The sequence below is a fragment of the Melanostigma gelatinosum genome, assembly GCF_949748355.1.
Source record: "Melanostigma gelatinosum genome assembly, chromosome: 10".
Classification (NCBI taxonomy): domain Eukaryota; kingdom Metazoa; phylum Chordata; class Actinopteri; order Perciformes; family Zoarcidae; genus Melanostigma; species Melanostigma gelatinosum.
This window is the reverse complement of record NC_136643.1, coordinates 9,062,788-9,082,863: the sequence shown is the minus strand read 5'-3', so window position 1 is coordinate 9,082,863 and position 20,076 is coordinate 9,062,788. Positions and strand designations below refer to the sequence as shown.

The 20,076-nt window shown below is 41.2% G+C and overlaps 2 protein-coding genes across 5 annotated transcripts; both read right to left on the bottom strand.

Moving 5' to 3' along the window:
* Positions 1-32: 32 nt before the first annotated feature.
* Positions 33-4,063, bottom strand: LOC306783463 (fas apoptotic inhibitory molecule 1-like). Of its 4 annotated transcripts, XM_079277115.1 has the most exons (5): positions 3,933-4,063; positions 2,816-2,939; positions 2,490-2,718; positions 363-412; positions 33-221 (listed from the first exon to the last, which is right to left on the bottom strand). In XM_079277115.1, the coding sequence occupies exons 2-5, from the start codon at positions 2,927-2,929 to the stop codon at positions 72-74; spliced, it is 543 nt and encodes a 180-aa protein (XP_079133241.1). In that variant the 5' UTR covers positions 2,930-2,939; positions 3,933-4,063; the 3' UTR covers positions 33-71. The 4 variants fall into 4 exon arrangements, with proteins under 4 accessions (XP_079133241.1, XP_079133238.1, XP_079133240.1 ...); XM_079277112.1 differs by having other exon boundaries at positions 33-412; XM_079277114.1 differs by having other exon boundaries at positions 33-412; positions 2,816-2,942; positions 3,933-4,036.
* Positions 4,064-9,294: 5,231 nt separating this feature from the next.
* cxcr2 (chemokine (C-X-C motif) receptor 2) lies at positions 9,295-11,372 on the bottom strand (the record flags this gene model as incomplete). The annotated part of the gene is made up of 2 exons (XM_079276457.1): positions 11,240-11,372; positions 9,295-10,359 (listed from the first exon to the last, which is right to left on the bottom strand). The coding sequence occupies exons 1-2, from the start codon at positions 11,312-11,314 to the stop codon at positions 9,295-9,297; spliced, it is 1,140 nt and encodes a 379-aa protein (XP_079132583.1). The 5' UTR covers positions 11,315-11,372.
* Between the last annotated feature and the right edge of the window lie 8,704 nt (positions 11,373-20,076).

The window sequence follows — 20,076 nt, the reverse complement described above, 5'->3', positions numbered from 1 at the left end:
CTCCCTACTCTACACACCCACCAAGTCACTGCACCCAGAACCCTGCTCTCGTACAACACGTGCACGCGCGGTCACTCCGTGCACTCGGCTATCTCCGTGCCGTCCACGAGCAGCGTGTGAATGATGCCGTCCCGCCGCTTCCCGCTGCTCACGGCCTTCACGCAGCAGTTGTGGTCCGCGAGCGTGAAGTGTGTTTCGGTGCCGTCGTCCACGAACTCCCCCTGCGGGTGGAAAGCGAGACAGAAGGAAGCGGACGGAAGACGACCCAGTTCCACGTCGTCTGCGGCATCTGTATTTCTAACTTTGTACACACAACAGTTTTCACATTTTGACTTCTTAAATTCAGTTCCCGTTGTACTTACTGCGGTCTCGATGTTTTGCCCGTTACACCAAACGTCCATCGTGTCTTTCTCTGTAAAGAAAGTAAACAGACACTGAATCATCTGCTGGGCAATAAATAATGTGATGTGACTGCCGGTTAGCAGTTGCTGAACAAGTCCGTCTTTATTGATCCGGCTACGGCAGAGGCACGTTTCAGTAGTTTGTTTGTCAGGCTGTGAGGCAGCAGAATGTTCATCTGATCACCTCGTGGTGTCCCAGAAGGAGAGCAACGCTCTGGTTTTTAGCTCTCTGTGAGTCACTTGCAGGCTTCCTCTGACAGATAGATCACATACGAATAGAACATATACCCAGAATAATCCACCACCTTTTGAAAAACATAGTAGTTCAAGTTGTAAACATAAACACATGCGAATACATTTGAATTCATCTTATAAACAACTGAGATTATTTGGAGACAACTTGTTGATTATTCACCTCTTTAAAAACAACATTGAATTGCCAGTGGTGGAGACACTGGTCAATGTAAATCTGTGTATTCACACATTTCTATCTGTGTCACTCTGTGAATACATTCTGGTTTATGGTATTTCAGTTGATGCTTTCAAAGCAAAACATATCTTTTGATTGGGTAACCTGAACTGAAACTAAATCAAGATAATAATAATTACTGTATTTCAAATGAAATAAATCACAAAAAAAACAAATGAGCACCTAAAAATGAGCGATTCGTCATATTTTCTTGTCTTTTGTTGAAAAGCATCTCAGTTTGTAACCCTAGTTGTTTATGAATGTATGAATAAAGTCATATTGCATGTATTATGTGTATATCTGTCGTAGGAGGCTTTATATTTTGGACTTTATATGTTGACTATGCCTGTGTACAATATCCTCATAAAATGTATTTATTAAGATGCACTTATTTAAGGAAGGTCTTTTTTCTTATAAAATTCAGTATTACAGACAAACAAGTATCATTACTGAATCATAATATACATAATTCTGGTGTACTCTGTTTACAATTCAGCGTACTATAACATGCCAAAGTTGCTGCTACTAATCACGCCACTATGCCACTATGTAATATTGACTTGAATTACTCTTGTTTAGTTTCTATTCATTTTTATTTTTATTTGATATACCTCTAATTAATTCATTATTTGTGTACTTTCTCTATTTATCTGTCTTTATGCTGCAAGAGCACCTGGATTTCCCCTCTGGGTATCAATAAAAGGCTTATCATACGTTATAACTTATCTTATCTTTGTTTTTTTGGTAAAATAATAAATATAAAGTATGAAAAATTTAACCATGATGCCGCTTTACAATAAAATGAATGACACCACCATTTAAACGTGGTTTCAAGTGAACCCCTCCCTTGTATTTCACCATGAGGAGATACTCACTTTGTGGTGGTGTAACTGACCAACAACTCATGATGGAGGAGGAATAAGCGATCTCAAAAGCGCGAATGTTACGGGAGTCATCCCCTGTTTGTAATGTGAAAATTTGCAATCATGCATATAGAATAAACCATATCCCTGATAACACACAGCTCTCTCACAGCCACATGCATTCCCAATTAGCTATTCTCCAGCATCTCAAGTTCAGATGTGACTTTTATGTGGCCGAGAGGTTCATTTGAAAGTTGTCGGACATATTTTGACCGGCAGCTACTACCTCTTAATCCTTGATAACAGTGAAAGCTACCAGTTAGTTGGAGTTACAGTTAAAAACTGTAACGCCTTAAAAGGCATGGCTTTATCCACATTAACTATCTGATTTAACACCACCATGACGCCACAAGCCGTCTCTGTGATAATGCTGCGACGGATCACAGCCACATATTTCTGCCACTTCAGGAATAACATGTTTGTTTTTATTGTTGAGTTTCATAGACACTTATTGCACGCTAATGTACAGTAGTCCTTATGTGTGGCATGCCGCCTGATCGACTGTAAGCAGTGTAACCATAGGAAGGGTTATCTTGCCCAGATGACAGAGGTGGCTTAAAGCTGTTGGAGAGCTTAACCTCTGCTCCAGCATAATATCAGTGGGTAGTTCTGACGGGGCAGACATCACACTATTATGCAAAAACAGGTATCCAATATCCAACCTGATGAGGACAGTACGATCACAGAGAGGCTCACCCAGGACCACCCTGCAGTCAGTGCCGTCCAAGTTGAGGACCCAGGTGCTGGTGACCTTCGACCTGTTCTCCATGTACTTCTTCAAGCTCTTCCCGTCGATCTCCAAGGTGTACTCGTAGGCAAACCCGCTGACTGCGTCGATATTGATGGTCGCTTTGGTCTCCGATTTGCCCACGTTGAACGTCTCCTTGCCCACAAGTTTGAACATCCACTCCCGTCTCAGTAGCTCCTGCAGTCCGGTGTAGAAATCAGTAATGAAAAGCTGCTGTCATTCATAAATAAATAAATACAAATTTGGTTGTATTTTGACATTTCGTAATCCATACCTTTCCATCGACGTAGATGACCCTCTTTCCGGTGGTCGTGCCATGTTCGAACTCTATCCTGTGGACTCCATCACTCAGCGCCACCTCCCACACACCCGCGAGATCATTAGACATCCTTCACACCCTGCTGGAGACCAACAATTAAACAACTGGCTGCACTGCTAAGTTACATGTCGAGGCAAAAGCATGACTAACGGTGAACAGTGTTTCACGTCAACATTACCAAACTAGCTAACAAACGTTAGTTGGCTAATAACAAAGACGTAAAACCTAAATAAATACTTTTCAGTGCAGGTTTGAATGTATCTCCACCTGTAGACAATCCTTCCTACGGGACGTTACAGTAATTATAGCGCATACTGTAGTAAAAAAAGCAACCATTAGTATTCTCGCCATAGAAACATGGCTGAAAATAAAGAGGGAAGTTATCCCTGTTTGTTGCATTATGACTTCCGGTGGTAGGTTTTCCTTTCAAAATTAAAGCAGGCACGTTTCGGTTTAGAGTTAAAACAAAGTAAGTAAATGGCGTGTTTGGTTGCTACCACAACACCCACTTAATGACATAAAAATCACTAACCTCAGCAAACCATAGCTTCACGTGATAAATAATAACAGAGTAAACCAGTGTCTCACAGAGCCCGGGGGCATGTGGTAAAAAACTAATGATGTGGAAATCACATGGATGTAAAATGTCCACATCAATATACGTAACTTATAACGTTACAGTACTTTCTTCAATACATACTACTTACAAAAACTCAACGGGCACCAGATATAATCTTCTTTTAACGTAATATCCCGGTTTCAACAATACTTTAAGGCATTTTTGCAGGACTCATGTGACATTTACAGATGTGTCCCTAAAACATAAGTTTGGAAAACATCATAAATAGGTGTATATATAAGACGGTGCTTGTTTTCTGCTCGCTATCAAACCAAGTAGCTGGCATTCGTAAACTGGGCATTTATTTTGAAAAGAAAACGGAAGCATTACTGCGTCGGTCAAGCGTTAAAGCTGTCAACATTTTCAGTAGCTTTGAACCGAGCGCTAACGTTACCTTCTTTAACCTCAGGCATTAGCTCGGGAATATCACCCTTCATTGTGCATCTGGATTACCTTAATGCTGCTGTAGGAAGCGCTCTAGCTCAGTGGTTAACAAATCATCTGCAGGCCACTTTAGCGCAGTTCATTATCGGCTAGTTACGTTAGTTACGTTAGCTACCGCATATATTCAGTCAACATACGAGCTGCGGCTATGCTGTTACTATGGAAACGGGATATCCGCATACGTACAGACTTGACCACGCCCACTGGGGAACAGGCCGTTTTAAAATCTCATCCGGGAAGTTAAAATTGAGTACTGTGTGTGTTTGGTCCAATCCAAAACTCACGTGGGCAGTTTTCTTCAGTGAGCACTGTTATTGAACACGTTTCCTATTGTGACGTGTCAAAATGAGCCCCTTCAAATAAATAGAAATAAATAGAAATAAATAGAAAGCTGTTGATTCTTCCCCCAGCGCTGCCCGGGAAAGTGGCTCCATCTGCTGGCAGAGGGGCCTGGCTTCACCTCATATGAGAACGTTGATAAGATAGGCCTACTGACAATATTGTACTTTGAAGGTTGAGAGTGATTTCAAACTTTAACACTGTTCCACGAGCTGAATCTGGTATCAAACCACTGCATTGCAATATTACATTATTATTTTTTAAATTAACCTGATTTGGTTTTGTTGTCAGAAGATCCTTTTCGGCATTTTTAGTAATTGATAATAATAGTAATATTGCATAATAATAATAATGAAAATAGACTGTCTTAAAAGACAGAGCACAACATAAAAATGCACACATATTAAATAGTAGAAATAAAAAGGAATTGTCATACGAGAAAAATGGTCCGAAAATCATTGCTAAATACCGTACTTGTCTTCCTCTATTTATTTCTTCTTTTTTGATCAGATATAAAGCAAACTGGTAGACATTTTTTTAAGGTCATCTCTTTTCACTTTTCATTGTACAGAGCAAATACTTTGCTTGGGAAAGAATATACTACCTTCCAACAATAGAACTTCATACGATAAATACTGACGTGTGCTGCCTGGTCACAACTTAGTTCACCTGGCCAGTCTCTGAGAGTGCATTTGAGATCAGCCATCAAGTATTCCCAGTTATTTACCATCAAATAACTGCTATTTAACTCATTGTTCATTCATCCACTTACAGCTACTGACTAAAGATTACACACATTTGGTCAGTGTGTTTTTTTTAGCCTTTTTGTTAAATAGATCAATTACGGTAGATTCTTCGGTTCTTTTGACATTTTTTAGTTTTGCTCGTGTGTGTTTTTGTGTCAGCATACTACTACAAACTGCATGTTGTTGTGCAAACCCTGTCGTTGTACGAGGTGAATTTTGATAGTCACTATGATAATCAGCAGAACACCAGACCACAAACACAACAGGAACATGGACAGAACATGGACAGCGTGACAAAGCATTGGCTGGAGTAACATAAACAGGTTTCTAACCAAAGAACACCATAATTACTGTCGAAAACCAAAAGTTTCACTGTGAAACTTATGACTTTTTACTTATTGCTTGGAGAGAACATGTCAGAAATCTTACCATATACACGTTATTTTTCCACGCAAGAGGACCTGCTGCTCCTCTCACTACAATTAGACTAATGCAGGGGTGTCCAAACTACGGCCCGCGGTCCATTTTAATTGGCCCGCAGCAACTTCTAAAAATATAATGTAATATGGCCCACACTTGAAACTTGCGCTTGACTGTATTATACTTCTTAGTTTCACCACTAGGTGGAGATACTGTGTTGAACAAGGCAGCTTCTCCACAAAATAAGAGCAATCAAAGAAACGTTTAGCCCCGGATGATGACACGTCCTACACTGGTGCCGAGCGAGAACAGAAAGTTAAATGGCAGTTCGCTCAATAAGTATTTTTGAACAAGAAAAAGTCACAATAGCAGCCACGAGGTAGCTCAACTCATTGCCCGCCACGGGAAACCTTTCTCAGATGGTGACTTCATAAAACAGTGCCTCACTAAAGTCGCAAGTGCCCGGAATAAATGCAGGAATTCAACAACGTTAGCGTGTCCAGAAACACAGTTGTGCGGCGAATCGAAGACTTGTCAGCTAACCTAAACCATCAAGTGTCAGATAAAGCGCGTGCTTTTGCTTTTTACTCCATTGCATATTATGAGCGCACAGATGCCACAGACACCGCACAGCTGTTAATTTGTTTGCGGGGAGTTGACAATCATTTCTGCATTATGAGCTGCTTGATTTTATGAGTCTAAAGAGCACAACAACAGGTAAGGACATGTTTGAAGCTGTGCCAGATGCAATTGACAAGATGGGACAAGCTGTGTGGAGTTATAACAGATAGGGCTCCAGCTATGAAAGGCGAGCGCAAGAGAGCGGAGGTGAGGCCGTTAAAATGCAGCGTATCACCCACCAAGAAGCCCTCTGTGCTCAGACAGTCCAGCTTGGCGATGTGATGAACACGGTTGTGAAAACTGTCAACATAATTCGAGCACGAGGGCACTCTACGCAACTTCAATGTTGCGCACTTCCCCACGCAGTCCGAAGTCAAATGTGCTTTTCCAAAGGCCAACCTTTCTGCTAAAAGGGGGAAATACGTGTCCGTGATAACGTCTCTCGTGACAGAGCTCAGTCAGTGCTTACGTGGCGGCTGGTCAATAGAGGGCGATAGGGCGCCGCCCCACCTTGAGCCACAACAAATAAAATAAAATGAATAATAATAATAATAAACTATACAAATTGTCAATATTCGTGTTTTTGAAATATGGAATCACCCAGTAATATGTGTAAAATATGATATCTGCGGTAAATATATGCTTTTCCTGCATGTCCTCTCTGCGTGTGCACGTCTCAGCAGCGCTGGAGAAACTGCCCAAAAGAGCAGTGAAGCAGTTTAGCCAATTGCTGATTAAAGATATAAATGTGTGACATACAATTTAGCCAATCAGCGCCCTCAAATAGATTCAGCTTGGAGCAGAATCGATTCTGCCCCAAGCTGCGCGTTCCCGTCCGGACGAGTCTCTACAGGCGGGTGCGAGCTCCAGCGCGAGCACTACTCCTCCACGACCCGTTTGAGAGGAGAACTTTGAGGAGAAACTGCAGCGCTGATATCAGATCAGCCTGACCTCACAATCAGACAGCAGACTAGCAGGAAAGGGAAGCAGTACATGCGAAGCTACTAGCTGTAAATAAGATGTCCTGACGTGTTTGTCAAAGTGTTATTTTATGTTGGAATAAATGTTAAATATTTAACTGCAAAGTAGCAATACGTGTTTGATACCTTAATTTATTTAGCATTAAATCATACTGGGATGTTTGCTGAAATTGATTGGATGTGGCACAGCCCTACCTAGAACATGTTCCACCAGCTGCCATGGCTTTCAATATGTTTCTCTCATTGAGAGAGACATCGAGCTGTTCTCAACTCCCTTCTATTTGAATAATGAGTCTGTTCGGCTCAACATACGTGAGCAAACCTCTCTGTTAAATCTGAACAAAAGCACATTGAGAACCAAATTTGATTGATTTTGCTCACTTCAACACACTAGGGGTGAGGCGATCGGACCTGAGTGGCCCAGCCCTTGGTATATTTTTCTGTATGTGGCCCTCAGTGAAAAACGTTTGGACACCCCTGGACTAATGCAATACATAGCTTGGATAATTATTTGAAGAAATAAACTATTTAAGTGTCACACAACTTGACTGAGGAAAGACCACGCATAGTTTAGATTTCAGAATTTATTAGATTCCAAGTATAAGTACACAGTTCATCTGCTTTCACAACCAGTACTCCTTTTTTTTGCACTATGCCATTTTTTATAAAAGCTCTACTGCATATTTGACAAATGGGAATTATATATCTTAGAAATTGCATTTCAGACAAACACTTAAAATAATTCTGGACACTATAAACTGTTAGAAAGAAGAGTACATATGAGTTTTGCAGAAACAGCTGAGAATAATAGGATAACACCATATCATGTTAATATCATTAGACAATGTGAGAACATCCCTTCCATGGAATTTGTTTTGCAATCATGGCAGCCACACACTTTCTCATGCAGACACTCCCCCTTCTTGATCTTTATATTAGGCACAGGGCCACCCACTCAGATACAGATATGCACATGCACCCAATGCACATGTACTACGTGCACATGCACAAACATTCATGTGATCAAGGTACACATCGGGATGATGCATTTCTTACTTATGCAAGAAAAAAGCCACAATGAGAAAATATAGCATTTTAAGATCACAGCACTGATTGTAAAGAACAATGCAACGATTCCCCAGCAGTTTGCACAAGTGTGCACAAATGAAAAGCATTCATTCAGAGACAGATGGTACCTTGTTTTTGCTGATGTCGCCACCTCTTCCTGTTTGAAAGATTAAGATGTCTGATTACGAGAAAAATACTTTTTTTATTTTTAACTACTGTTTTGCTTAAGGACAAAAAAAGAAGTTCAGTGTTCAAATTAAAAGATGGTAAAATAAGAAGATGGCTCTCCAGTCATGTCCACATTGTCTCAGAATCAAAAACACATGGAAATTACATCGTAAAGGACTTGGAAGGGATTTCTTTTCATAACAAATGTACAGAATTAACAATACATTCTCAAGAATTCTCTGAAGCTTTTGAGTGACGATTCAATTTTAAAGGTGCAATATACAGGATTCAGAGCATTGTTATAGCAGCAAGCTACTTTTTGCTGTGCAAAGACATAGTGGCGTACTGTCTACCCTCTGTATGTGTTGTAATCCGAGCTTCTCCTTGCATTGTTGACATAGCCGCGCCAGTCGTGCATGCTTTTAGTGCATGTTCGTGCACGTGAGTGTGCCCTACTGGCTACATCTGATAACGGCGGCATTGTTGCAGAAGTCCACACTCCGGTTCCCCCTCAGGTTAACACTGTTAGCTCTGTCAGCACTGTTGCCGTTATTTTTGCATTGTTGGTGCTGTTGGTGCTGTTAGCACCGTTAGCTGCAAGCAGCTGCAGCGGTTGCCATATTGATAGTTGTTGAGAGGCAATAGAAATACTCCCAACCTTTAACTTGAGTACCAGACATGTGAACCATGTACATCCATGTTCCACCCATGTATTACTTGTTAGGGTAATGAACATTAGGGGATGACGTTTGAGATTTTAGGAAAAAAGCTTGTTTTTTGTTATTTTTTGAGAAAACATCACTCTAAGATCTGTTTATTCAGTAAGGGAAGCTTATCTTAGCAAAGACGGGAAGAAGGGGGAAACAGATAGCCTGGTGCAGGTCTAATGGTACCAAATCTACCAGCCCCTCTAAAGTCAAAGGATGTCACTGCTCCCGGCATACTTTGCCACATAAACCCCTGTAAAACTGTGAGCTTCAGAGGCGTGGGCAGGTGGATTTGGACAGGCCAACTGTTCCTCCCTTTTATTTACATGGTCGAGGTGTTTCTAGATCTGACGCTGCCTGCGCCCTCCCTGTGAGCCATGTGGAACCGCTTGCTGATGAGCCCATGTCTGTAAAGAGCTGAGAGCAGCTGGTTACGGAACTTCTCGCCAATGAAGGCATACAGCACCGGATTCACCGCACAGTGCATGAAGGCCAACACTTGGGTCACATCCAGCACCACTTCCACGATGTAGCGCGTTTCACACGTCTCCAACGCAATGAATTTGCCTCGTATGAGCGTATCAATCAGCACGGTGATGTTGTATGGCAGCCAGCACAGAACGAAGGCTAACACCACCGCCAGGATGACGCGTATGGCCTTGTGCTTTTGTTGATGGCGCACGTGACACAGCGTCACCACAATCCAGCCGTAGCAGACGGCCATCACCACCAGGGGCAGGAAAAAGCCCAACGTATGGCGCAGAACGCACATGCCGACGCGCCAATGGTCGCTGCTTTCGCCAGTTAGGTTTTCATAGCAAATGTTCTGGCCCATTTCCTCAGGGCTCATGCTCTCCTTCTGAACGGCACCGGGTAAGGACAGCACTCCGGCCGTCAGCCACACCACAGCGCACGCCACTTTAACCAACAGGTGGTGGGAGGGGCGGGCGCGCGTAGCTCTCACAATGGCGAAGTGGCGGTCCACGCTGATGCATGCCAACAGGAAGACACCACTGTATACCGAGGCCTCCTGGAAGCCTGACAGCAGTTTGCACAGGAAGTTGCCGAAGATCCAACCGGAATGAGCATTGACGGCCCAGAACGGGAGGGTGAGGCAGAACAGAAGGTCGGCCATCGCCAGGTTTATCAGATAGATATCCGTGCTACCTCTAACTTTCTTCATGGAGCAAAGCACATAGACGACCACGCTGTTGCCGACCACGCTGAGGACGAACACGACGATGTAGGTGATCATCAGGCCCAAGCTGTTGAATCCAGGCACCGTTACACTGCAAGGAGCAGACAGGTCATCGTCGTACACAAATGTGAAATTGTGACTGGAGTTGTTGAAGAAAGCTTCCATGTAAAATTCCTCTGTTGTCAGCTGCTAAATAAAAACGTCATACAGGTTACACGCAGCAGTAGAAGAAGTAGCAGTAGACAGTTGCCATAGCGGCAATAGAGAACAGAAAAATACTGTTAAAACTGCAAAGCTCTTAGGTGCCATCCGACCAAATTAAGATGAAGTTTTACCCTATTGCCCAAATTATCATTATTATTATTGAAAGTAGTAGTCGTCGTAGTATTTTAGTAATGGTCACTGGTGGGGTATCTTCTTTATACAGTAGGTATCAAAAAACACAAGGAATGGTTTGTCATTTTGGGAAATACGCTCACTTCCCTTCTCTTTACAAGAGTTAAATGTTACCTTTGAAGGTCAGACAACTGCTTTCAGACTTTGTGGTCTAAGCTAAGCTAAGGAGCTGCTGGCTGTCACTTTACCATGAATGGCTAGACATGACATGGTATCTTCTTATCCAAATCTCAGTGAGAAACCAAATAAGCGCTGCGTACTGTATATATGTACTGTATGTAGACTTTCCTGGCTGACTGCTGTATGAAATTGCTTGATGCAGCTTTATTAGTTTAAAAATTGACATAACTTAGTTTGAAAGAATTCAATATTGCCTCCTAAACTAGTTAAACCTCCAAACCAAGTTAAATTGGTCCATTACAATTAGTTTAATATAATCATTTTAGACAACAGATTTATACATTACTCTATCATAATAGCACATGTCCACCGTGCAATTATACTGAAAGGCAAACAAAATTAACGTTCTAATTGCTTAGCTTAGCTGTATAAGTCTTTTGTTCTTTGCTCATGTTTACCACTAATTTGAATGAGTGATTGGAATTTGCATGATAGTTTAACACACTAACTACAACCTGAGGATAACACAAATTGAGAAAGTCCCATCGTTTACCTGTTTTTCCTCTTCTTCTTGATTGGTTAGAACAAAAAACCGCAAAACAGTAAGGATCAAAAGTTGAAGCTTCATCCTTGCGGTCTTGTTGGACACAGGTTGACAAGAATAAAGCTATTTGGCTTTGGTAGAGGTCCTTGTGTCCTTTGTGTGCTGCTGGTGGTATCGTTGATGCTCTATTAGGAAATTGCATCACTTTAAGGGAAGTTGGTGAATCATAGATATTATCTGTCTGACGTTTCTTTCAAAACCTTTATTTTTGATCTCACAGTTAGATGTGACAGGATGTTTTAAGTTGAACCTGCAGATCAAAGCTGATAATGTAACAGCAAAGCACTTGGTATGATTTGATGGTGACAAGTCCTCAAATAGTATAAGGGGCCGTTTTAACATTTAATAGCTAGACTGGCTATATAATGCAGATTTAATTTAAATTGCATAAATATGAAATTTAATTCTTCCTCGTCAAAAAGATCTCAGATATCCACAAATGTGTTCTTCCTAATGATAATAATAATATAGTTGATCGTTATAGCGCTCTAAAAGGGACTCAAAGGCCCTTTACATGGTAGAAACAGTAAAAGCTATATCAATAAAAACAAAGCAAATTATTGACATTATGACTGTAAAAAGACAATTACATTGCATCAACATGAATCGCAGGTTAAAAGCAGATTTAAAAAGGTGAGTTTTGAGTGCAGTTCTGCTGTCTGTGGTTTTGAGGTTACATGTGAGCGTGTCGGAGCAGGAGCTCAGAAACGTAGGAGTAGGGGGGCTATTTTCTGGAGGGCTTTGTCTGTGATGAGGAGAAATTTGACCCGTATCCTCCAAAAAAATGAGTTCCCTTTAACCATTGTCGTGCATTGGGCTTTCAATATCAGTTATCCCCAATTGCATTCTTGATATCTAGAATGAGCATTCTGGGTATCTGCATAGAATCCCCAACTCGGAGATACTCCCATATCTGCTGAGGAAGACTGAGGTCTTTTGGAGTGCAGGGAGCACTCCTGAGGACCTTCTTCGACTCTGTGGTGGCATCAGCCATCTTTTATGGAGTGGTCTGATGGGGCAGCAGCATCTCGACAGCCGACAGCAAGAGACTTAACAAACTTATCAAGAAGGCCATGCAGTGTGCTGGGGTGTCCACTGAATACGGTGCAGGTGGTGGGAGACAGGAGGAGGATGGCTAAGCATCCCTGATGGACAACAACTCCCATCCCATGTGGGACACCCTGCAGCTCTGTGCAGCTCCTTCAGCCACCGGTTGATTCGTGTGTGAAGGAGAGGTACCGCAGGTCCTTCCTTCCTGCTGCTGTCAGGCTGCACAACCAGCTGTGCTCCCAGTAGACCACACAACACGAACAACACTAAAAATATGTGCAATATGAATACACTGTGCAATACTACAATTATTCTGTCTGTTTATATAATATTTTAGTTATTGTAGATTCTTTTTACTTTTTTACTCATTTAACGTTCTTTACTGTTTTATTACTTATTTACTTATTTATAATACTTGTTTTGATCTTGTTTTTTTACGATGTATCTTGTTTGCACTATCCACTATGCTGCTTTAATCCTGTAAATGTCCCCACTGCGGGACTAATTAAGGATTATCTTATTTTATCTTATCTCATCTTATCTGATATAGAAAATGACTTTATGGATATCTGGAAAAGGATATCTGGGAGTTTTACCTAAGAATTGCATTGCACGTACCCAGAACCTTCATTCTAGATATCAAAAATGCAATTGTGGATAGCAGATATTGAAAGCCCAATACACACCAATGGAAAAAGTGACTTTTGGACTTTTCTGGAAGACTGCTGACATCTGAAATTACAGTTGTGGATGGAAAGAACATTGTTGATGTGAAGGTAGATCTAGTATTTGATGCCAAGGTATCACCTTTTAGTGAACACACTTTAAGACCCTTAGATCCTTGCCTTTTTTCATCATGATGTTTCTCTACCACTGAATCCTGTTTATTTCAGGTTGTAACAGACTTTCTAAAGCAGAGCATTTGACAGATACAATGACAATAAAGTCATTCAAAAACATCTGAAGAAAGGTGCATCATCTGCTCTGTCTATGTATGGAAGCCATCTAAGACCTCAACTCGACACCTCCAGAGCTCCATTGACAGTAAACATATTTTAAGTCAAAAGAAAGAGGATTAACACTTTCTTAAATGTGCAAAAGGCATTCAAAGTGACTGATTTTAATATCTTTCACTTCACGTTTAGCAGTTTGATGAATACTGGGCTTGATTCTTGGAACAGACCCAGACTCTTACAGTACATTGGCTTGTGCTTGCCAAATCTATGGAGATGATAGATGTTTCATATTCTGCCCTTGTTTTTATGATCTGTTTTAAGCCTGCTGTTTTTGACTTGATTTGTCCAGTGGAGGGCAGCAGCAGTCTTGGTCTATGTGGTCACTGCACCTCTGGAACATACTGGAATAAAAAAGAAAAAAAACAACCAACTACTTTTTAGCGAGTATTTTAAAGTTACTTATTACCACAATTCTTACAAAATACTTTCCTAAAAACAAGCTGTGATCATTCAAGACTCATATATTGGCTAACTTCTGACTGCGTGTCTCAGCGCAATCTGCATTTGGCCAGTCATCCATAGAACTAAGATTAAGAGCTCCAACTGGAGAGCAGGAATGTCGTCAGGGTTATCAAGTAGGCTCCTCCCACCACAGATGTTAAACTGAGCTTGGCCGCTCTCTCACTGGTGGAACCTGGTGACCCCACACCCCTCTACCTGCTCTCAGCGCAAACTAAAAGGGAAAGTTTCCTAATATAACCCAGCCGTGTCCATTTAAAGTCTCTTTTTCCATCTGTCGGACCACAGGCTATACTCTAATCAGCACGTTGTGGGCCTGCAGCATTGGGCAGAGGTCAAATGTCATTCTTTGTCCGTCAGCCATTTCATGTGCTCTAATTAACCAACACACGTAGGTTGTGAAAAGTTGTGAAGGTGAAATCGCTAAGAAACCAAAACAAAATGAATCTTTATTGATTGTGGAGGACGTTGACAGAATAACTAAATAGTTACCCTAGTGAGGCACAGTCTTAAGTATATCTGCGGATATACAGTAAAGCTTTAAGGAAATTAATTACTTCTACAAGACCTGGACACAAAGCCTCTCTCTTCCTTCTACTGGGGATGAATAAAGTTTATATCTATCTATCTATCTATCTATCTACTCAGTTCATGTTTCCAGGCATTCCTCGTCACAATAACTTTATTTGTAAATGAGGCTCTAGCGTAAGTTCAGTCGGGAAGACTTTTCTTTTGCATGCTTGGGCCTTTAGTTTGTTTGTCATACATCCTGCCATTCACTCCTCTCACGCATGCTCACCCATAATTTCCTTCTGTCATTGTTTGGCGCTGTCAGCCTCCACATCACTGCCCAGTATTGAGGATCCACCCGGTTCATAATTTCATCAGCCTCATCAGACAATGTCAGGTGGACATTTATCTCCCTGCTGCTCAGGACGGATGCCCTATGGTTAAAAATCTCCCTGAGCTGTCTGAGAGCCAAAGGCTTTCTGTCAAGACTTTATTATCACATATTATCTGTTGTAATAAACTGTTTTTCTACACTTCATTCACTTGTCTCTGCCCGATTGAACTCACAGTTCAGAATCAACAGACCAGACGTTATATTGATTGTCAGCTGGCATTTGAATTCTGAATGACTTAAAATCAGCTCCTCGGGGGAAGGAGTTAAACGTCTTCATTAGCCAAGAATGTTGCTGTTGCAAAATGGTTGTAGTGACCCAAATATATTGAATATGTAAAGTTTGAAACTGGAGAAATAAGTGCAGAAGAACAAGATATTACTACATTTCTTTGAGTTTGTGAGTCATGTTGGTGGGTTAATACATTCAAGATATAAGGGATATTGGTATGCTGAACCTCTAAATGAGGAAAGTCATAATAAAATATATTATTTTGATGGTCAAGTGAAACACTCTCAATATGTCCCTGCAGCTGCTGCGGATTCTAAAGTTGAGCAGTTGTATGTTGATGGTTTCACATGAATATCAGGTGTCAACCTGAAAGCTCTAATAATGAGGCAGCTTTTACAAAATCCTATATTTTAAACTTTCCTGCTATTTTAAAACCTCTATAAACACAGTGGCATTACAAAAGAAAATCCAGCAGCCTATTTGCCTGATGAGCTCTCAGTTTGAATCGGTACCACCCAGACAACCCCGCCTGCTCTGTTTGCTTTTGTTTTTATCTGGTCCGTGGCCGGGGATTAGACTATGAACACACCACTAAGAGGTCCTGTATTACAATGGGTGTAGAGTTGGATGAGAAAACAGTCGCCGGTGTACACGCTTTGCCAGTAAAGCTCCCTATTTGTGTGTAAGTGACACGCTGAGCCTGAGCCACCTGACGTTTCTGAAGTTTAGGAATTCATAATTGCAAACAAACCTTCTTTTCAAATCAAAAGTATTTTCCTTAAGTCCTGCATATTTCCATCTGACATTGAAGTGCAGCGAAGGAGAAGTCGTTAAAAAATAAGTTTTATAGTTTATAAAGTATTCTTGACATTTTGTTACACAGCAAATTTCTTTAGGGCATTTCCAAGGACTCAGCACTTTCATTGATGTCCCTGCTGCGCAAAAGAGTAAGTCACATCTCCCCCGCTCTCTTCTGTTTTATTGAACATTAATCTATGATAGACTGCTTTCACCAGAAGCCCGGCCTGTCTACAGCGCAGTGCAGTGGATGTGTGTTTTGTTCTTCTCTGTAACGACCTGAAACCTGTTTCAGGGAAATATAACCACCGATGTTAGTTGTACAATCTTACCGAGGACAGTCCACTGCCTGCTAACTTGAACTAACTTCCAAATTCCTTTTATTTTAAGCTTGAAGGCCAATTTGAATAGCATGTTGCACATGACTCATATTTTCACATTTCATGGAATTAATTTTCTTTAAAAAAGTGGTATTTCAACAGACCCTGGCCAGTTTTAAGACAGTTTTGGGTGTATGTTACTGCTCGAGTATTGGTCTCTCCGAAAAACAACTAATCCAACAATGAGAGTCAAACTGAGTATCGAGTTGAAACTGTAATGGAGATGAATAAAGTTTACACGGGAAGGCTGTGGTGGAAAAATGAAATGAAGAATATTGTCAAACAGAACTTGTCTTTTAAAAGTATTTATTCTCTGGCCAGAGAAGAGGCACAGTTCTACAGAGTCACTCAGAGTCTGCAGAAGTGTGCACTACAGAAGTAAAAATCGAACAGAGTTATATACAAGAGTGATCTAGGGTGGGGGCTTGTATACTGGAACATCCTGTTTCCGGTCGTGCAGACCGTGGTAGTAAAGTATAAGAGGTGCTTAATCTGTGTAACAACAGACACACACGTTTTATCCTTAAGGCACAGGACATGTGAATATACAATATACTTGTTATCCAACACAGAGAAGAAGAGGATATGGGTACAGGCAGTCAGCTGCTGCATAGATCACAATATGTTTAAGTAGAAGAAGAAGAAAAAACGTCCATCTTCCCTTGTGGAGTTTAACTTCATTGACGAAATATGTTGACACAGTTTGACTCACTGCAGATGTAAAAGGCCCAGTGACAGACCCACAGTGATTCAGCATTTGGGTTTCAGAAAACTGCCGAGTTTGTTTCATGTGACTTTTTTCATTCTTTTCTCAACTCTGTGGTATCTTATTACGCACTATGCTCGTGTCCATTTTGGGAGAGCATGAGAACAAACAGCGCGGACACAGGATCTGGTTTTATAAGATGATGTCAGATGGTCTTATTTTAGAACCCAAACTCTTTTTCCTTCAATGGGAGGCGGGTCCATTGGCCTTCTCGTGAGGAGCCAGAGGCTTTGGGTTGGACTTCCAGGTTTATATTACACTCAGCAGGATTCACAGCAACCCAAACCGCAGCATATATTTTAAAAAACAACAACAATCTTAATCAACCGCTGTGTCATTTAGGATATTTTCGAGCATTCAAGTCAGGCTTAAAATAATGTTCTCTCACAGAGCAGAGAGGAGCCGGGGAAATGCTATGCCAACCCTGTTGGTTGTGTTTAAGAGGCTGAGAAAAGGTTTCAGCTATCTGGGTTTCTCAGACAAAACAACCCTTTTGCCAACATGTACACTCCTTCAGATTTTGGCTAGATTTTTCCCAAAAGCAGACTTTTAAACGACACCAGCTCAGGTAATCCTAAGTGTATTTTAAACTAAAATGAAAAGTCACCAAAACAAACTTTTCCTCTTTTTTTTCTACTGGTAAAATGGGTTTTCCCTTCATGCTTCAGCAGTTGTCTAAAAGGTACCCCAGAAGTGTCAGGTGACAGAAACACAACTGTTCCTCCCAGGAGCCCCGAGCCAAACTAACAGGCAGGTTGGGAGGAGGGTGTGTCTGAAAAAGGTTTTGTCTGAAAGCTATTCAGGATGAGAAGGTTGAGTTTGCAAATGCATAGTGACCCGAAGGACCACAATCAAGGCATTGCACGACAACGAAAAACTGAGTGCTCATCAACCTGACATGTCACAAGAAATGTTTGCATTCTCAATAAGCTGAAAATATTCTCTATGCCTGTGTCAAGTACATCTTGTTGAAGTATCGTTGTGATATTGACAGAGCACTCAAGTCTGCCACAGCTTTTTTCTTCTTTTGATTCCCGTGGGAATAAATCACGTGGAACAAATTCACAGCAAATATATCCCATGAGGCAACAGTCCAATGTGCCAGAGGGCACAGCAAAAGAAAAGACCCGTCTGTCAAAGACCAGGATTCATTCAGTGACCTGGAAACTTCATTCTTCTTCATCCGGTGGAACCAGTTCAACCCCCATCCCTCATAAAAAAAACAAATATTGACCCTCTATAACAAGAATGAGCATCGCATCATACCAGCCATAATAAATGTGCAGGCCTTACAGTGACGCTCTATTTACACAGTGACAACAATATACAGGGATAGACAGGACACACATCAAATACGACATGTTTTCACCATTGTATTATAGTAGACTCTCAGTGAATGGTCAGGATTTGGTGACTCAACAACAGCATTTGTTGTCAATGCCCATGTTATCCATGGCTTTGCATAGAATACCTGTTTAACAAGAGGCTGTGGGTGAGACGTGTCTTCAGTTTATCGTCACCTCTTCATTGTTAGGGTTGTTGCATATAACACAGATATCTTTGTCCCTCTACAATAGCTTCACTTGCACATAACCCAGCCTTTACCTCTCTGACACATGCTCACATATTCTCATGCGCTTACAGATCAGATAGTGATAGTTTAATTTAGAGGGCTTGTTGTTTGTTGGGCGTTCAGCAGAGATACGTCCGCCACCTCGTAAGATTTTGTGGCGAAAGTGCCCAAAGAGTCGTCGCTAACCATGCTAGCTTAAAGTGCCTAAAGCAGTCGAGATCGTTAATGTGTCTCTCTGTCTCTGGTTGATTTCAGTACATGCTAATGTTACTAATACAATACAGACAGAGGTTTTTGTGCTCTTAAAATGTTCAGCAGACACAAGTAGCATTTCATCTTTTGCTCACGCTAATTTAAAAAAATGCTATTCTGCGTTCGGGGGCCCTCTGTGCTTTTAACCCATGCTGCCGGTTTAAAGTTTAGGACAGTGGCTCTCAAAAAAAATGTCTATAAAAAAACACATAAGACTTTTTTCACCCCCTAACCAGCGTAAAACATTTTTTGGGGGGGGAAAAAGGAGTTTGGCGGTAGTTAACAGATTTTGGCAGTTAATGTTGGCATTAGAAATAGGAATATTGAATATGTAATGTAGTTTTACATTACATTTATTTATTGAACTTCTTGTAGTATTATTATTTAGGAATTATGCATCACTGATATTTTAATTAACTTTTTTTTTTTAAATCTCACATTCGCCCTGCAGTATTCCACAGTACCCCTAGGGGTACTAGTACCACCAATAGAGTGGTCTCACTGACGTCACGATCTCCTTAGTTACGAGGTCTGTCCGCCATGTTGGAGTACATACAGATCCTACATGGCGGCGAGTAAACAAGGAAGTGCGGCAAAAATACCATACTTTGAATCACTGGATAGTGCATCAAAGGTTCGCTACCTGGCCAAATTGAAGGTTATTGGTAACTTGGATCCCTATACGATGAGTGCAGATCGTTTCAGTGCCGATCCTACTTATCTTCCATCGGTAAACTACGCCAACATCTACACATATCTCGTGAACACCCCGAGTCCTTACACAAAAGACGAGTTGGAGTGCTACAAAGGGCTCGACGCTTATAATCAGTTTGTCAGTGGATGGGTCCGAGACGTCAAAGCAACGGTCGTCGACAATTCTCATCTCGTCATTGGAAGGGTAAATATATACAGATCTGGTCAGATATTTAGCAATATTCAATCTTTCCTCAGTGCAAACAGACACGTGTGTTTGTTTACATTGTACATGCATGTCATTGTGTGCGTGTGTGTAGGAATTAACTTTCAACTAACCCCTAACTTCACCCGCCCCCCCCCCCCACACACACACACACACACACATATATATATATATATATATATATGATCTGACGTTAAACTCATATCAAGCAATGCTGAGGCTCCATCTCTGTGTTTCGCCTGTTGTACACGCTCGACACGTCTCTGGCACCGACTGCTGTCACGGGCCGATGAAGCTTCGGTAACCTTCTCATGTCCAAGTTTAATTTATATTTCCTTTATTAAATACTGTTCACAAACGAATTTGTAAATAAAATCACTGACCACTTATAAAGTGATCCGCACATACTCTAGTGTACGCCAAATTCCATTCCTTTATAT